General features: G+C 42.7%; 1 protein-coding gene across 8 annotated transcripts in view; it reads right to left on the bottom strand.

Annotated features, from left to right (window-relative positions):
- Positions 1–8,040: 8,040 nt before the first annotated feature.
- Positions 8,041–18,017, bottom strand: part of SORBS1 (sorbin and SH3 domain containing 1) — a 248,696-nt gene continuing 238,719 nt past the window's right edge. For 4 of the 8 annotated variants that reach the window (XM_064269550.1, XM_023546906.2, XM_064269553.1 and 1 more), the window contains 3 exons: positions 16,788–16,846; positions 13,775–13,887; positions 8,041–10,998 (listed from right to left, as the gene is read on the bottom strand). In XM_064269550.1, the coding sequence (XP_064125620.1) occupies positions 10,931–10,998; positions 13,775–13,887; positions 16,788–16,846 (240 nt within the window). In that variant the 3' untranslated portion in view covers positions 8,041–10,930. Of the gene's footprint in view, positions 10,999–13,774; positions 13,888–16,787; positions 16,979–17,555; positions 17,616–18,017 lie in introns of all 8 variants that reach the window. The other 4 variants (XM_064269549.1, XM_064269551.1, XM_064269552.1 and 1 more) reach the window with 2 other exon arrangements.

Raw genomic sequence — 18,017 nt, 5'->3', positions numbered from 1 at the left:
CCCTTTCCGATGGCTGCCTTCCTCCACTCCCAGTGCCCTAAGCTAAGGGAACTTTCTTTGATTCTTTAAAACTTAAAAAAATATATCTGTATATACTTAAGACTTCTCACCTACAATTGGACTCCCAAGTTGAAGGTGATGAGGACATCTCTAACCCTGCAATCATTTTGGGAGTAGGAAGAAGAGATTTCAGGAAGTGGCATCAGTTGAGGGGAGGGTGTAAGACGATGAATTCTTAGAGAGAAAAGGACAAATTCAAGATAATTTCCAAGAAAAGAACTGACACAAAGAGAAAAGCCTCTGTCCTGTGTTGTCCCCTGCTTCCTGCCTTCAAATGCAGTTATATAAGGATGAGAAACTTGGAGCTGTCATGGTAGCCATCTTGTAATCATGAGAAGGCTGTCAACAGAATCAGAAATACTGACTCAGAGCCCTGACATCACTGAACCTCTAAACACCACCAGCAGCTGTCTTCTTTTTCACTGAGATACTGAGGCACATCTGTGTCACATAAGCTGCTATTCGGTAGGCCATCTGTTACTGCAGATGATGTCGTTCTTCACTGACACAGAAAATAAGGGGGAGGACAAAGCTTGTGGTGACCTTTCAGCTTTGCAGGTCTGTAACACTGAGTAGGGGAGCCACACTGCAGGTGATAACGTGGTGTGATGGTGAGGAAGCAGAGGCAGAAGCAGCAAGGCTGGACCACACTTCCAAGAGGCTTGTGAATGGTAAAGAATAAGGTGGCATGGAATTGGCTGGGGTTACTTGAAGATTTCTTCTATGCCACTGCTGCTGTCTCTGCTCTTGCAGAAGACTGAGGAGGGACATAGAGTTTTTATTGAACTTTCAATATCCAAGCACATAGTAGGTGCTCATCAAATGGTAGCCATCATTACCACAATTATCATTATCCTATGAGGTCACCGTTCTTGAAGATGTTGGAATCTCTGGTAAACTTTAATGTTCCAGAGGTGTATTGATCTATGGACTTCTCCCCTGATGTCTGTCCCCCGGATACAGGAAGGAATGGAAAGGACACTGGCTTTGGAGTAGGACTGAATCTACCTACTTGCTGTGTGTCCATAGGCTTAAGCCCTCTGAATCTCAGTTTCCTCGCCGGTAAATGGACATAAGAATACCTACCTCATGGTGTTACTATGAAAAGTAAACTAAATAACGCACAAAAAGTGCCTGGTACATAGTTGGTACTGGGATAACTGGAGAGCTCTGTGGTGGACACTGCAGGTTACTCTCCAAACATCCCTCTTTCTCCTTCCTAACAGAAACTGACTAAGGTCCAGGCACCTGCCCCTCCCAGTTCCAGCGTGGATTCCATTTAGCCTAAGCCAGCTACTGCATGCATTCTCCTGTTGCAGGTCTGAGGGGTGGACAGGAGTCCCAAGCTGGCCCATCAGACTAAAGGAAGAAATAACATCCCAAGGCTAGGGGAAAGGTTTTTAGTGTGTCTCTCTCACTGCCATCCCTTGCTACTGGATGTGGGGAAAGAATCATGTAGCCTGGATTTCTACTGGCAGCCATTGTATGACCATGAGGAGGATCTGCCTTAGGCTCCTTCGAAAATTGAAAAGAACCTGGGTTCTTGATGACATCTCTGAACCAGTGAATCAGCCAGCTTTTAAATCCGCCCTACCCATTATGAGATGCAGTGAATTTCGCTATTGTTTAAGCCTAGAGGACTTATGATTCCTGTTACTCACAGCTGAAAGCATTCTAAGCACAAGTTCTCAAAATTTTTGGTCTCAGGATCCCTTTATACTCAAAAATTACTAAGGCTCCCCCCCAAAAACACTGGTTCATGTGAATTATGTCTTCAATATTTATGGAATTAGCAATTAAGACTAAGACAATATTAAAGTATTTATTAATTTATTTTAAAATAACAGTAATAAACCCATTATATATGAGTCGGAATCGACTCGACAGCACTGGTTTTATGGGTATGTTAACATCACATTTTAATGAAAACAGCTGTATTTTCTAAAACAAAGAAATTCAGTGAAAAAGAAGCATCGTTTCAAGTTTTTGCAACTTTAATGTGTGATTTAATAGAAGATGGGTTAATTCTCACATCTGTTTGGGTGTTTAATCTGTTGGAATATGTTGTTTAGCTTGAGGTCTATGAAGAAAATCTGGCCTCACAGATACAGAGTTGGAAAAAGGAGACATATTTTAATAGCCTTTTCAGATAATAGTGGATATTCACTTTCGTACAGTTTGACAAATGGTTGTTTCTTGAAGGTTAGTTGCAAAATAGAATCTGCAGCCACATCAATGAACTTCTCATACTCTGTTATATTGGAATCCACTGGTCTATCTTGCACTTTGGATCTTTTACCCATGCGTGATTTTGTAACACCATGCACTGGACATTAGGAAAATATTGGCTTTCTGAGTTAGATCTTTCAAATGTTGATTCATTTCACTGTATGACATAAAAATCACATTCATTCATACCACCATTTATCTCAGAAAGCATAAAGTATTGGGGCACTGTCAAGCTCATGGTTGAAGATACAAGTTTTTCAAAATTCTCATGTTCACCCAAAGGCCCAAAATTTATCAGTGGCAACAAACACCATCAGTTGTTTTCCTTGAAGTGAAAGGTTCACTTTGCTAGTTTTGGAGAAGGTGTCTACCAAATACTCACAGTGTGTCTATTATTATCTCAAGTAAAAGTGGTGTTCCATGAAGAAAGGGCTGGCCCAGCTCAAAACTCAAATAATTGCTAGTGCTTTTCTCAAGACACCATGGTACTTTGGTGTGCTACAGAAGTGCTTTATGAGCATTTGTCAAAGCCACACAGAATATTAAAAAGACACATATTTAATTAAAACAACTTTTACTGCTTTATAAAGACATTTATTTTATTTTGTTTTTACTGTGTGTGACTGCAAGCTGCTGATGAATACAATGAATACTAGAACAGGTTGGCACCACTGCCTTGATTCACGCTAAGCCATCAGCAGCTTTACCCACCACTTTTACGTCATCAGCTCAAATGTCAACACAGCAAAAAAGGGCAAATAACATTGTATTAGATATCTATTGCTGTGTAACAAATTACCCCAAAATTTGTGGCTTAAGACAGCACCTATTTTTTTTTTAATAATTTTTATTGTGCTTTAAGTGAAAGTTTACAAATCAAGTCAGTCTCTCACACAAAAACCCATATACACCTTGCTACACACTCCCAATTACTCTCTCCCTATTTTTTTTAATGAGATAGCCCGCTCTCTCCCTCCACTCTCTCTTTTCATGTCCTTTTTGCCAGCTTCTAACTCCCTCTACTCTCTCATCTCCCCTCCAGGCAGGAGATGCCAACATAGTCTCAAGTGTCCACCTGATCCAAGAAGCTCACTCCTCACCAGCATCCCTCTCCAACCCATTGTCCAGTCCAATCCATGTCTAAAGAGTTGGCTTCGGGAATGGTTCCGTTCCTGGGCCAACAGAAGGTCTGGGGGTCATGACCACTGGGGTCTTTCCAAGGACAGCACATATTTATTAACTCACAGTTTCTGTGGGTTAGGAATCCAGGAGTAGCTTAGTTGTGTGGTTCTTGCTCTGGACCTCCCATGAAGTTGGTCAAGATGTTGACCAAGGTAACCATCATCTGATGCTTTGCCTGGGGCTGGAGGCTCTGCTTCTAAGCTCACTCACATGGCTATTGGCTGGAGGCCTCAGTTCCTTGCGAGTTGTTTGCTGGAGGCCTTCTTCACCACATGGGCCTCTTCATGAGTTAGTGTCCTCACATGTCAGCTGACTTCCCCCCCCCACCATGAGTGATCCAAAGCAAAAGGGGCAGAAGCCACAATGTCATTTATGAACTAGCCTTGGAAGTGACATACCATCACTTCTGCCTTATCTTTTTGGTCAGACAGGCCAACCTTGATAGAATGCAGAAGGGAATACACAGGGTGTGGATACCAGGAAGTGAGGATCACTTGGGGCCATCTTGGAAGCTTAGTATTAGAAAAATAGCATGGACATTGTGAGTGTTCAAGGGGTGCAGGGATCACACTTGAAGGATCACTGTCCTTGATAAAATAAGCTATCGTTAATTTACATAATTTATACTACTATTTTGAAGATAATTCTCAGCTCTACCTCTCTTTTTTTAGATTCATCTCAGTTTGTCAGATCTCACTTAAAAGACACATAAGCCAGAAGGGACTAGACAGACTCTTAATCTGCCCATTATTTTGCCTCTGATGGTGTCAGAGTGTTGGTAATGGAACAGCAGAGTAATTGTCCTCCAGGGCAGATTTCATAAGCTAAAGCATCACATGGTCATTCACATCTTATGACGGGGTTTTGCATGTATGGATTCATCTTAAAATTTCTTGAATATTTTCAACTGAACTGCCTTCTCAGTTAATCCATTCCACGAATTAACTGTATAGAGTAGCGACTTCTTTTGTTTGTCTTAAAAGGTCTCAGTTAATTCTTCCTGAAACAGGCTTGATTTCTACATGCCAACACTTGGTGAACACACCCAGGTACAGCTCATTCAAACATCCTTCGTGCCTTTTAAGACACTCATCTTTGTTCCCTTTCAGAAGAGTCCTAATATTTTTAGTGTTTGATACAGTTGTCCTGTGTCCCCTTGGTCACATCAGCCCCCTCCTCTACTGTGTCCATCTCAAGGCCCTGGCTAGCAGAGCTTCAGCACGTAGCGTGCATTCAGCCACACTGAAGTTTGCCTTGGGGCAGGACAATAGTGTTATATTTTCCAAAGTTCTTCACAATAACTTCTCAAAGTCCAGTTTGCACTAGTGGAGTACTCAGTTGTCTGTCTAGCTTCCTCCCTCCCTTCTTATAGCAGGACACCTCCTTCCCCCACAACCTTTTCCTTGGGGGACTGCCTCTCTCCCATTCCATGGGGTTCTTTTGGAGCTGCCAATCATACTCCACCCTTTTTGACCAAAATGACCAGTCCGTGGAAGGGTAAACATCCAAGCTGGACCTGACACGGTCTGGAATTGTTTTCAAGGAAGCCAAACAGGAAACCCCTTATCCACTAGAATTTAGCCTAGAGTCAGAGAGAACTGGGAGAATGAGGCTAGAGTTGCCTGCAGCCATGTTTCCCACGGCTCCATTCAGTAGCTGAAAATGTAGGCAAATGAGACCAACAAAGCCAGAAATTAAACAGGGAAAGTTTGAGCTGGCCTCACTCCTGCCTGAGGCTAGTTCCAACCCCATTCTTCCCAGTGACACAAGTCAACAAATGGCCAATAAAGTGTCTACTACTTACACACCTAATCATTTCTGCAGTAATTATATTGTGAGGATCTGCTCCCTGAAGAAGTATGTGTTGAGAGAGAATAACAGAGGGTGGAGAATGCAGTGAAGAACTAGGAGGATTGAGAAGGGTTTAGGGAACCAAAGAACAGCGTTTTATGGAAGCTGACGATGGAGTAGTTTTAATTGGGTGGTGGGGAGGCAGACACTCCCATGGTCTCGGCGGGAGTATAAATTGATACAATATTTTTTGGAAGGCATTTTGGCAGTATATTTTAAGATTTGAAATGTTCCTGCTCTTTGAGCCAATAATTCCACTCAATGCAGCATTGTTTGTAGTGGTAAAAGCTGGCAATAACCTCAAATACTTGCATCATCAATAGGGACTGGTTATATAAATTATGTAAACACACCCAAACTCTGTTAAGAAAAAACATGCATAAAGCAATTGTTTACAGGGCTCTGTGTGTGTGAATTTAGTAACTGCAGAGAAGCAAGCTCAGAGGACCATATGTCAGAGTAAACAGTGATTATGTCTTTAAACTAGGAGTGTAATAACAGAGAACTTTCACTTTCTATATTTTCACAAGCCAAGAAAAATTTGAGAAATTAATTTCAGACCTGTTTCAGCTGCCGTAAGGAAATGGCATGATGTTTCCCTTCTTACGTTACTAGTAGACCATATTCTCAGTTCTAGGATCTCTGGCCTCAGGGATTCATTCACTCTTATTTGTTCAACAGATGTTTGAGTGACTCAGTACCAATTATCTGTTAGGCACTCTTCTTGGTGCTGGGCATGTAATAGCAAAACAAAATCATTACCCTCATGGATTGTGACAACTAGTATTTGTATACCAGATGGTGGTAAATGTAAAGGAGAAACAGAGGAAGAGGGGTAGAATGCTGAGGTGGGGACAGTAGGTTCCTATTACACATAAAGTGGTAAGAAAGTGCCTCACTGAGAAGGGGATTTAAGACCTAAAGCCACATGGCTTCGGGGAGAAAGAGTCTTCCAGGCAGAGGGGCCACCAAGCATAAAGACCCTAAAGCTGAAGCATGCCTGATGAGTTTACTATGTCGCTGGAATGAACAATGAGAACTTAGTAGGTGAGATCAGAGGTAAGAGAGAGGGGTAGGGCAGTATGCCTATGGATTTGCAGGCCATAGTAACCCTCTCAGTGATATGGAAAGCCAATAGAGGGTTTTGGGCCAACTTTAAAATGATTACTCTGGAGTTAAGACTAGAAGGAGCAAGGGTAGAAACAGGGAGATCAGTTAGAAGGTTATTGCACTGATCCAGGCGAGTGAAGATGGCTTGGACTATAGCAGTAAAGGAGCCCTGGTGGTGCAGCGTGGTTGGTTAAAGCAGTCAACTGCTAACCGGTAGGATGGTGGCTGGAAACCACCAGAGGCTCCTCAGGAGAAAGATGTGACAGTCTGCTTCTGTGAGAGATTTACAGCCTTGGAGACACTATGGGGTCGCTATGAGTCAGAATCGACTCAATGGCAGTGGGTTGGCTGGCTGATAGTGGTAGAAGTGGCTGGGTTATAAAAGCATTTTGAAGGGACAGCTGATGGGTGGGATGGAGGATGTGAGAGAAGGCTTAAAAGGCTCCTATGACTCGGGCCCAGTATTGAGGTTGTCAGATCTCTTGAAGACAACTCTCCCAGTTCTGTTTAGGGCCTCAGCCCACTGAGAGGGGTTCCACTGTGTCACCCCGAAGACTGTGCAGACTGGCACTTTGAGTTGAAGGAGGTGAGGGACAGAATCCAGGGAGAGGGGGTGGAGGTTTTGGGTTTTCTGTAAGGGCGCTGTCCCATTACACCGTGTGCTAGCCAATCCCACCCCAGACTGAGGGGCGGTGGTAATGACCATGGGGTCCTAGGGGCCTCTGGATGCCTAATGCCACGGCCTTGATACATTTGGCTTGCAGGATAAGAAGACAGGTTGCATTTTGCCCACCCTAGCAAGAGAAAACTCATAGCCAGACTTAATTTGATTTAGAAAAAGTGCTGTGTCATTTCCTGTACCCATACCTGCTGGAACAAATCAAGACCCATTATACCTATTTTGTAATGTTTCACTTTTGTTTTTAAAGACAAACATGCATGACTTTTGTAACCAGAACAAAAGCATATTTTAGAAAGAATGGTGAAGTGGTCAACATTAATCAATTAATTCAGAGAGTCATAGGGTTTGGTAATTGAGAAACGAGTTAAGTAAGAAGGGGTATCTTCAAGGAAGCCAGATGGTATGTGCCTAAGAATGGAAAAGAGCGCTATTAGAAATCAAAGCAGTGAATATAAGCCTCATTTGCGAAGCTTGGCAAAAGAAGGAAACGACAAATAGAACACATGCCACGCAATTTGGAATAGTTTATTAAATAATATGTACAGCAAATGTAGTAGCAATTCAACACTTCTATTTTTTTAAATCAATCCACTGCAATAAGGAAAAACGGATGAACAGAAAAAAATCCGTGTCTGTGCAGTACATGCTCTTGGTGTGTAATTTAAATGGCAATACTTTAATTGGTTATATGTCATGTCAGTTTTTTTCAGAATCTCTTTAATATTTTTTGTAGTGACCTGTCCTAGCATACTACTGCAGATTAAAAAGGACTGCAAAAAAACAAAAACAAAAAACCCAGAACAAAAAAAAAAAAAAAAAACCTAACAGATTACAGTTACCTTCTCTCTCAGAATGACTGAGCATTTTAACACTTTACAATGGCTATTTTTGTGCTAAAAACCTGCAGGTGAGTTATTTGGAATTCCTTCATTTAAATTAAAAAAAAAAAAAAAAACTTCATGACTTCCTTATCTTACCCCCCTTCCGTTCAAATTTTTAAAAATCATTTTTCTATACAAGGTAGGTACATGGCTGCTATACAAAGTTAAATGTACATATTTACAGTCCCACTTCGTAAGCATATGATTTTTCTTTTATTGAGCCCAGAGAGACTGCAAAAGGTTAAGTAACTTGGGGCTTGCCTTTACCTGGAAGCGTGGCTAATATATCAAAATGTGTTGCAAGGCATGCCACCAGTTAGTTGCACTTGCTATTAATAAACCTGTATAAACATTTCAGCATAAAAATAGGCATTTTATGTTACTAAATGTCTGAAGACAAAAGAGCAATTGGAATCCTCTGTTCCTTGTTTCATCATACATAGGAAGCTGAATTTTGACGCAAATTTTAACACAGGACTTTTATTAAAGACGGGCGGACTGGTGAGGCATACCTGGGTTTCTGGAGATACACAAATGCGTGAGGCTGGTATCATATGCAAATGTGGCTTTACAAATTGGTTTTATTTTCTAGCTGTATTTAAAGAGGTTCAAAATTACCCACTTAATCAAGAAGCATCCCTCAAGAAACTATAAGATTGTGTTATTAACAGTTTGAATCTAAGAAAGACCAGGAAACACATTAGCCAGTACATGAGTTACATTCCCAAATGGGTGAAATGCTGCTGTGCAAAATGCACGTCCATGTGCACTTCTGCTATATTCCCTCAGAGAGAGTGAGCCAGAAAAAAGGGTCCTTGGATAGTGGAGGAGACCTTCTAAAGCAATGGGTCTTATTGTTTACTAGGTCCTAAGGAATATCAAGAAGGCCCTTCTTTCCAGGAAGCCCCCCACTCCTAACCCATTAGTTCCACAGCCTTTTTCCCTTGGGATTAAGGCTATCTTAGTTAAAAACAAGTATCTCTGGGAAGAGGTAACGAATACCTCTTATCATTTACACTACAGTGTGAATGAATCTGTTGTAGTTTCTTTCCTGAGAGCAGGATTTGAAAGAAGGGACAGGGAGAGAGTGAGGGCACTGTGGCTGACTGGTGCAGGGCGGGAAGTTGGTGGGCTAAGATGGGGACAGAAGCTGAGGCAGAGGCACTGAATATAAATTTTGCTACTTATAAATTTTCCAGACTTTGGGACAACCATCCAGGGGTAATTCTGAGCTATAAGCAGAGTGCCAGGGGTTCCTGTACACACCCTTTCCACCCTCAATTGCCATTCCTGTTTGTGATCTTAGATGCGTACCTGTGGGGAGGACGAGAGTTTGGAGATACCAGCAACAATCCTATGCATCTCTAGCCATAAACTACCCTCAAACAAAGGTTCTTCCGGCATCCTAATTGCTCGAAGGTGAGCTAATGGAGACAGAAATATGACAATGCTTTCCAGGATCCCTCCAAGGAAAATGTATCTTCTCCTCACGCACACCCTTCTTTGCACGTATCACAGTCTCTCTTGATTTAGTGTTTTTCTGTGTCTGTCTCCCCAGTTATCTCTGAGTTTCCAGAAGGCAGGGAGTGGGTCATTTCCATCTCTGTCTCCCCAAGGGGTCTAGCAGAGAGACCCTGAATTGGACAAAGTTGTGACTGAGCACCCCAGGGCTGGGCAGGGCCTCGCTCCTTGGATCTGGCCACCACAAGGAACAGACCTCCCGGTTGCCAACGGTAGTCGCAGAAACATGCCTCCCAGCGTCAGCCTGGGGCCCCTGCACCTTTCCTTCTGCTCTGAGGAGCTGCCTCATCAGGGTGCATTAGATTCCTAACCCCAGGTTACTGCATTTCGAGTTGACATGATGAGCCCCCTCTAAGGCTTGGAGTATGTCTTGGTCATCTGTGTCCCCTGCATCTGGCATCTGTCAGTGTGTGTTAAATGATACAACACCATTCTTGGTTTTCTATGAAGTTATGCCTACCAACCCCGAACCCTGCCAGCCAAAAACAAGCCAGAAAAGAAAGGTTAGAATGGTATTCCATCAAATGAGGCCATATTGCCCTGAAGGTGACCATTTGTAAAAGCCAGTGATATGGGAAAGGAACACACTGCAAGTGACCTCAAGAGGTACAGGGTTTCTTGACACAATCACCCAGAAATACAAATTCAGCCTAGCTGCCTGGCCACCAGCTCCCCAGCTATGTGGGGCAAGCCTTGTGTGCTTTTCTGTCTGAGAGCTAAGGGGCCCAGGGCAATGCCACACAGTGCTGAACACATTTCCTACCCTTCCTTACAACTTCCATTGTGCGTGGGTCACCAGCAGCTGGGGGCCGACACGATCATAGCTACCACCACCACAACCTCAGCAAGTCCAGTGAGGGATTCATTCTGGGGCAGTTAGCGGGCCTCCACCACCATCTAGAATTGGCTTTGGCAGCCCACACTGATCTTCAGCAGCACTGGGGGGCCAGCTGGTTCTGGGAAGCAGGGGATGGAGGCTAGGGGAATCTGTGGGTCTCAGGCTTAGAGCCTCTGGAGAATGGCTGGGGCCCCTTTTAAGCCAGGACCAGTCAAGGCTGGGGCAGTATGAGGCATTTCTGGCCTAACTCTTCTCCCAGACTGTGCTTAGGGTCAGATTACCCAAGAGGTGGAGGGGAGGGGAAGGCTGGAGCGGCTCCAGAAGCAGCTAAGTAAATACGGCTTTGCCTCATTCCTTTTTGCTTAGCATGTGGTTCGGCCCTGCCTGATTGATACACAGTAAACTTAAGACAGGCTTGGGTTTAAACATCACAGTTCTCTGTCCCTCTCTTTTGCTTCTCACTTTATCCACTGCATTAATTATCCTATTGACTCAATGTTTAAAGAAAGAGCCCAGTTCAGGAATTATGCTTCCTCCTGTTCTCCAATAAAAAACAATCTCTGGTTTTCAGTCTTCTTAGAGATACAAAGGTTTTACATAGTTGCCTGGAAAAGTACCGAACTGCCTTGTCCTTCTTGACGTACCTGTAAAAAAAAACACACATACAACAAATGAGAAGTTTAAGGGAGAGAGACTTCCTCTCCAGGGTCACTTGATAACAATCCCTTAGGCTTGTAGCATAGCACATGGTTTCCAAAGTTTATCTCATTTAAGCTGCAAAATAACATCGGGTGGCAAGCAAGGCAGGCATTTGTAATATTGTTTTTCAGATAAGCAAACCTAGATAGCTTAAGTGACATTTCTGAAGTCCTATAGTGGCACAACAGTTAAGTGCTTGGCTGCTGACTGAAAGGTGGTGGTTTGAACCCACCCAGTGGCTCTGTGGTAGAAAGACCTGGCATCCTGCTCCCAAAAAGACTACAACCTAGGAAACCCAATGGGGCAGTTCTATTCTGTCACACAAGGTTGAAATTGACTTGGCGATACCTAATAACAACATAGTCTTGTAAGTATCAGAGGCAGGATTTAAACCCAGGTCTTCTGACTCCCAGCCCATTGCTCTTTTTGATACCTCTCATTTTTGGAGGAATTATTGCACATTTGTCCAATACAACAAGATACCTGAGATTTAGAATTTCTAAAAACTCACCAGCTATGACTCAATTCCTCTCAGAAGCCTGTGCCTAAGGCCCAAATTGACTCCCTGGCTTTACTACCGACCTTGTTAAGGTTCTAGAGGCAAGAGCATCGAGCTCCGGCTGCTTTATACCCAGAATTGCTGGGTCCCTAATCTAGATCCTTCCCTTGCGAATTGCTCTCTAAAGCAGGGCTGTCAGATACATGTTGTATCATGACTACCTTCTTCCTGGTAGACATCACAATCCACTTGGTTTGGACCTGGGATCAGAATCCTTTCAATACAACATTTCAAGTATCCACTAGTAGTGAATTGAAGTTCTTGTCTAAGGTGAAACCTCTAAGCTGGAAGAATATGTCAAAACTGAAGATGCCTAAAACATCTAGTTGAACCCCCATCTTTTTACAGGAGAAGGAAAAGGAGGTTGGAAAGAACTGTGATGGTAAGGAACTTGCCTGTGCTCCTATAACTGGTTAGCACCTTTCCTTATGGATGAGAAAGTTTGTTCTACTGGGTACTTTATTCACAGTCTGACTAACCATGACCAGTTATCAAGTCAAATCCAACTCATGGTGACTCCATGTATGATTCATAAGGTTTTTGATGGCTGTGACCTTTCAGAAGTAGATCACCAGGCCTTTCTCTCAAGGTGCTTTTGGGTGGATTAGAACAACCAATCTTCCGGTTAGTAGCTGAGCACATAACCGTCTGCACCACCCAGGGAATATAGTTTACTTTTCGAAGTGATGGAGGAATGTGAGGAAGACACTTGTCTTAAGATATTTTCTTTACCCAACTGCCTGGGATGCCCTCATTAGAGAACTGGTGTCCTCTCCCCCATCAAGTTCTTCTAAAAAATGTAAATACCCCTGAAAGAGTTTAGCAACTAATATATACTACTAGTGGGTGCTACCTAATATGACAGTCACATGTGGTTACTCAGCACTTGAAATACAGCTAGTCTGAATTGAAATGTGCTATAATTGTAAAATACACATCGGATTTTGAAGACCTAGTAGTAAAAGAAGAGTGTGAAGTATCTCACTAATAATTTTCTGTATTGATTACAGCTACTCATGTAATATTTTTGGACCATGGCTGACCACTGGTAACTGAAACTGCGGAAAGTGAAACCGTGGATAAGGGGAGATTACTTGTACGTGACTTGCATTATGCTTCTATGGCCTGTAGTGTCACTTCTCTGATCTAGTTTTCCTCTAAACAGACTGACTCAAGGCTTCTGGGATCCTGGGGTGAAAGCAGTGGCTTTCTAAGAAGCTGGTGGGCACAAGGCAACTCCTTCTGGCGTCTCATTTATGCCGAGGCCTTGCTGTACTCCCTGCCCAGCCCTGACATTCCTTGTCTTTTACAAAGCTTTTCTAGAGAGATCAGGGAAGAGCTGGGCTTTGGGAAGAAGGCAGAGGCAAAGCCATCTGTACAGGGAAAAAATCAGGCAAAGAATGAGTCATCGACTTCCAACAGTACATTCGTATCTTTACAGAAAAAATATAGGCTTTGGGGAGAGATGAACTTGATTAATTCCTGACCCTACCATGTACTCCCTGGGTGACCTCGGGTTAGTTACTTAATCTCCTTGGGCCTCAGTTTCTGAATCTATTAAAGGACGATAATTCTTATCTTACAGGGCTGCTCATTGAAAGGAATTCAATAAGGAAGCACATCCAGCGCAGCAACCGGTTTATAACAGAATCTCAATAAATGTTGGTCTTTCTCTCCCCCTTCCGAAAAATGTGAATCTTTTGTTTCATTTAAGCTCATTGCTTTGATTACAATTATCAGAAGCCAGGGGTAAATAAGAAGGTCTTTGGAATGTCTTACACGTATGCTTGTGTTTCATGGCAGAGATCTAGGATTAATCAATATTTTGTGTTATTTCATTAAAGTGTTTTAAAAAATAAATTTTCCATATGTAGAAAAGACATACGCACAACAGAAATGTGAACAGAAACCTAATTAATGGTTCTGATAACTACCCTTCCAGGCAGCAGATACTGGCATATTTGGGTTTGGGGTTCAATGTGAGTATCATCTAGTGTCTTAAAGGCAGACAGAGATGGCATGGCACATCTTTCTCAACTGTGGTATATGAATTGAGAAGGCTCTTCTTTCAGTGCAGAGAATATTGCTTTTTGCATGGCTCATTACTCCTGGTCATTCCTTAAGTACACAACTGGGAAGAACACCACGATTAAGCTGCTTACCAACAAACCATCCGTCGTCACATTTTTCCATGACATCAACAATATCTCCATCCCGGAGTTCCAACTCATCATTGTTCTGTGGTGTATAGCTATATAATGCTTGGTAGCTAAATCTACAAATGAGAAAAACGAATGTCAAGTGACACGAACACTGACAGGATTTAATAATAAGTTTTTAAAACCCATTTCAATGAATCAATGTTTAAGTAGTGCTTCCTATTTATCAGTGGGAAGTAAAAGTATTTCATTGTGTATCCCTCTGATAAATTAGAATCTGGGGAGATGTATTCAACACGTGGTACATCTATCAAGAATGACAGGAATGGGGAACTTCTGACTGTAAGTCTTGATTAAACTTCATATTTAGTGTTATTTTGGTTATCACAGCCAAGTGTTTTTGCCTAGATGCCCACACCCCTTAGTTAATCAAGGCTTTTTCTTAACATAGAATAATATATGTAGATTATCAATAATAATTAGAACTTACTTAGGCCCAGAGACATTAGTAAAATCAAATGAAATAATATTTATGCCTTCTGGTTATATATACCAGAGAACATCTGGCAATTAAAAAAATATATATATATATTAAAAGTGTAAGAAGTACTTTCCAATTGTCTCACTGATTTGCAAAACCACTTTGGGTTTCTTTACATGCCTAAACATACTTCATCAATTGCTTTTAAGGTGGATGTTATTTTTCTGGAACTCCTGAAAGCATTTTTGTTTTTTTAATTACAGTGATCTTTGGGGTTAAGATTTTCATTTTCTTGCTGGTTGGCCTAATGCAATTTGGTCTGTGGTGTTCTGTCTGTCCTAACAGCTGCCACCAGAGAAAGCTGACTGCCTCTGGTGAAGCCTAACAACGGCTTTGGCATCAAGGAAGAGCTTTGTGTGCTTTCATTTGTTCCTTCAGCCAAAACTTAAGCACCTACTCGTGTGCCAATTTCACAAATCTCTTCAATATTTGCAACAGAACAGTAGCAAATAGAACTTGGTAAATCCCCATCCAGTGTATTCCAGTGCACAGGCAAGGAGAAACAATGGAAACAGGGGAAGGGTTAGTACCCAGAAACGAGAGGTTCATTCCGCTCTGCTGAAGTCAAAGGGGCAATTTAACTTTACATATTTATCCAGATGTATTGCTCCTCCAGTGGATGGATCTACCTGCTAGAAGAACGGTGCCCATCTATGCAGATAGATTTCCAGTTGGTATATGAATGCATTTTTTGTTCCTTCGTCTTTTGATGTTTCTGTATTTACCTGCTGTCGCCTATCCAACTTGGATTCCTATGGTTGGCCTTTCAATGTGTGTCCTTACTAACATTCTAAATGCCTTGTCCCTTTAACTTTCACCATTGCTACTTTGCTAGCCTTGGCTCTGGGACACAATGTCAATATCTGCATTTCTGTTCTTATTCCCAGACAGTGGAGACTGGCTGGAGAAAGTCCTGCGACCTTGCTGCCCAGGTCCACCAATTGGCTCTAATTTTGGGTTGGCCTCAAGCATCGTCAGCCCTCACTTCCCCGTCAGTTCTGGTACCCCAGTCTCAGTAGAGCACTCTTCACTAGGTCCCCATTTCCTGAGATGGAAGCTTGCTGTGGGCAGCACCTTCATTTTCCTGCCCTCCAGATTTAAGTGTCTGTGCCTTCGCCTTCCCTCCTGCTGCTGTTCCCATGTCTCTTCTCCCGGCCATGTTGAACCCTCTTCCCTGGGCTCTTTTCTTTGTAAGCTCCTTTATCCTCTGGTACAAATGTGCTTCAAGTCTCTCCATCCTAAATACACCCCCCACTCCACTCCTACTCACAATCAAAGTTACTCATCAATCCTTTCACCATAGGGTCTGCCTCCACCTCTCTACCAACGTTGCTGTCTCCAAGGTCACCAATGATTTCCCAGTTACCAGACAGAATGACTGGTGCACATTTGTCACTTCCTCCCCTTCTTGGTCTCTCTAAGCATGCAGCCTGCTGACCAAATGTTGCTTTCTCTGCTCTGTGGATGTGACTCTCCCACACCTGTTCCTGTACCTCTTGCTGCTCCTTCTCAGTCTCCTTTACTGGTTACACCTTTGTTGTCTGAAGAGTTGGTTACCCAAGGATCTAGCCTCAGTTCTTTTCTCCCTTCATCCTCAATCTCCTTGGGTAATCTTATCATACTGCATAGTTTCAAAGTGTCCACTCTGTCCTAGCTCAGGCCCTCATTATTACTTGGCTGGATTAATGTCTCCTAACTCGTATTGTTGCCCCCCATCTCTGAAATCTGCCCTCTACTGTGTTGCCAGTTATCTCCTTAAGACAAAATATGATCAATACGTTCCGCACATCAAAAACTTTCAGTAGGTCCCTAGTGCCTGCAGAATAGAATCCAAACTTATTCAAGAGCATTCTGGATTCTATAATCTGCTCCCAACCTACCTCTTAACAATGTTCATCTCTAACATTTCCTCCATGAACTATATACTGCGATCACACAGGCCTTCACGCAGTTCTCCAAACACACCACCTACTCCATGCCTTTACATATGTGGATTACTCAGCTGGGAACACCTTTACTTCCCTGTTCTAGCACTCAAAATCCAACTTGCCTTTCATTGCTCAGTCCAAATCTCTCTTCCTCTGCTTGGAACACAGAAGGTACCCAATAATTCTTTTTTTTAAATGAATGAGTCAACCCTGTTCATTCAACTCCAGTCAGAATTAACTGCCCCTTCCTCCATGTTCCCACAACACTAGGCTTGAAGCCAGTCAGCACAGCTCTTGTTTGCTCTTTTATGGCAGTTAATTCTTTACCTTCTATCTCTCCCAGACATCCATGACCTCCTTTATTTACCTGACTTCTGCTTTCGCACTGGCTGATGGGAAACATGACCTTGACTAGAAATCCTCAGAAAATCTGGGAGCGATTAGCTCATTCCCCCAAATGGCTGCTCCCATATTCAGCCAAGGACCCGCTTTCTAAGGCCAACGGTCCACCAAGAACATAAGCATGAAGTTCACCAAGTGTACTTACAGATCTTGTGAGGTTTGACTCCTGTCTGGGGTGACTCTTCGCTGCTGGGCTTGAGGTTGCTGAGAAATGATTAAAGATGATTTATTGTCAAAAGGGGACACCGTGTGATGAGAGTCAAGGGGATGAGAAACAGTGCTGCAGTAATGAACAGATTTTTCGGCAATGTTTATGATCTCATTGCAAACTGCTTCCTGTGAGGTGGCCCCAAGATATCCAGACACCCCCATAAAACAGTCAACAAGGGGACCAAAAAAAAAGAAAAAAAGAAAGAGAGGAAGAGATGTAACATTCCAGACGAAGTACATAAGTCCAGGGAAACAACAGAGTTGAAGGTCCAGGTTAAAAATATATATATTCCAGTAGTGGAGTGCAGGAGGAATCCAGGCGTAAGCATGGAAAAACAGGTAAGATACAGAAGAATTTGGGATTTAGTATGAATATTAAAAAAAAAAAAAGGCAGCAGCATAAAAGCCTGTAATTAGTAACTGTTACAAATGGAATATTTTCAGAACAGAAATGCAAGTATGGATCCCCATTCATGCACTAATACAGTAACTTAACCCCATATGTAGGCAGAGTAAAAACAGTCTCTAAACTCCTCTGCTTTTTTGTGGGGGGCGAGGATGGCCTAACATCTCTTTCTACTACAATAGTCATGTAACTCTTAACTAACGGTTTTGTGATTTCACCAGGCATTACTCTAGTCTAGACTCTAGCAGTAAGGATTCTCCTTAGAAAAGCTACAGTCTTATTCAGCAGGCATCTTACCACATAGCTCTTTTCAGATTCTGTGAGATCAGGTCCTGCTCTCAATGAATGATGAGAAGGCTGTGATCACCAAGCAAATTATAAGGGAGACATTTTAGCAGATGTCACATTGGAAAGGATTCAAAATAAAAGTGTGTGCAAATACACATACCACACCATCACATTCGGATGACACCAGATACCCGCGGCCTACAGCCACTGAGTTTCCACAACACAGTGGGTGCACAGGAGAAAATGCAAATGGACACAGTTAGAAGCAAGCATCCAGGCAATGGAATGAGAAACTGGCAACATGGCTGCAGCGAGTGAGAATGAACACAGTGTCCCCAGACTGGCAGGGAATGAGACACGAAGGGCTGTCTTAAACAGTTATGCCCCTTCCTAAGCCACACACATTGGGCCCCTCGCTCTGAGTTAGCAAGCATCTATGGAGGTGACGCTGTATCAAAAGCCATTTTCAGT

Source organism: Loxodonta africana, chromosome 16, assembly GCF_030014295.1.
Source record: "Loxodonta africana isolate mLoxAfr1 chromosome 16, mLoxAfr1.hap2, whole genome shotgun sequence".
Classification (NCBI taxonomy): Eukaryota; Metazoa; Chordata; class Mammalia; order Proboscidea; family Elephantidae; genus Loxodonta; species Loxodonta africana.
This window is presented reverse-complemented; position numbering and strand designations above follow the sequence as displayed.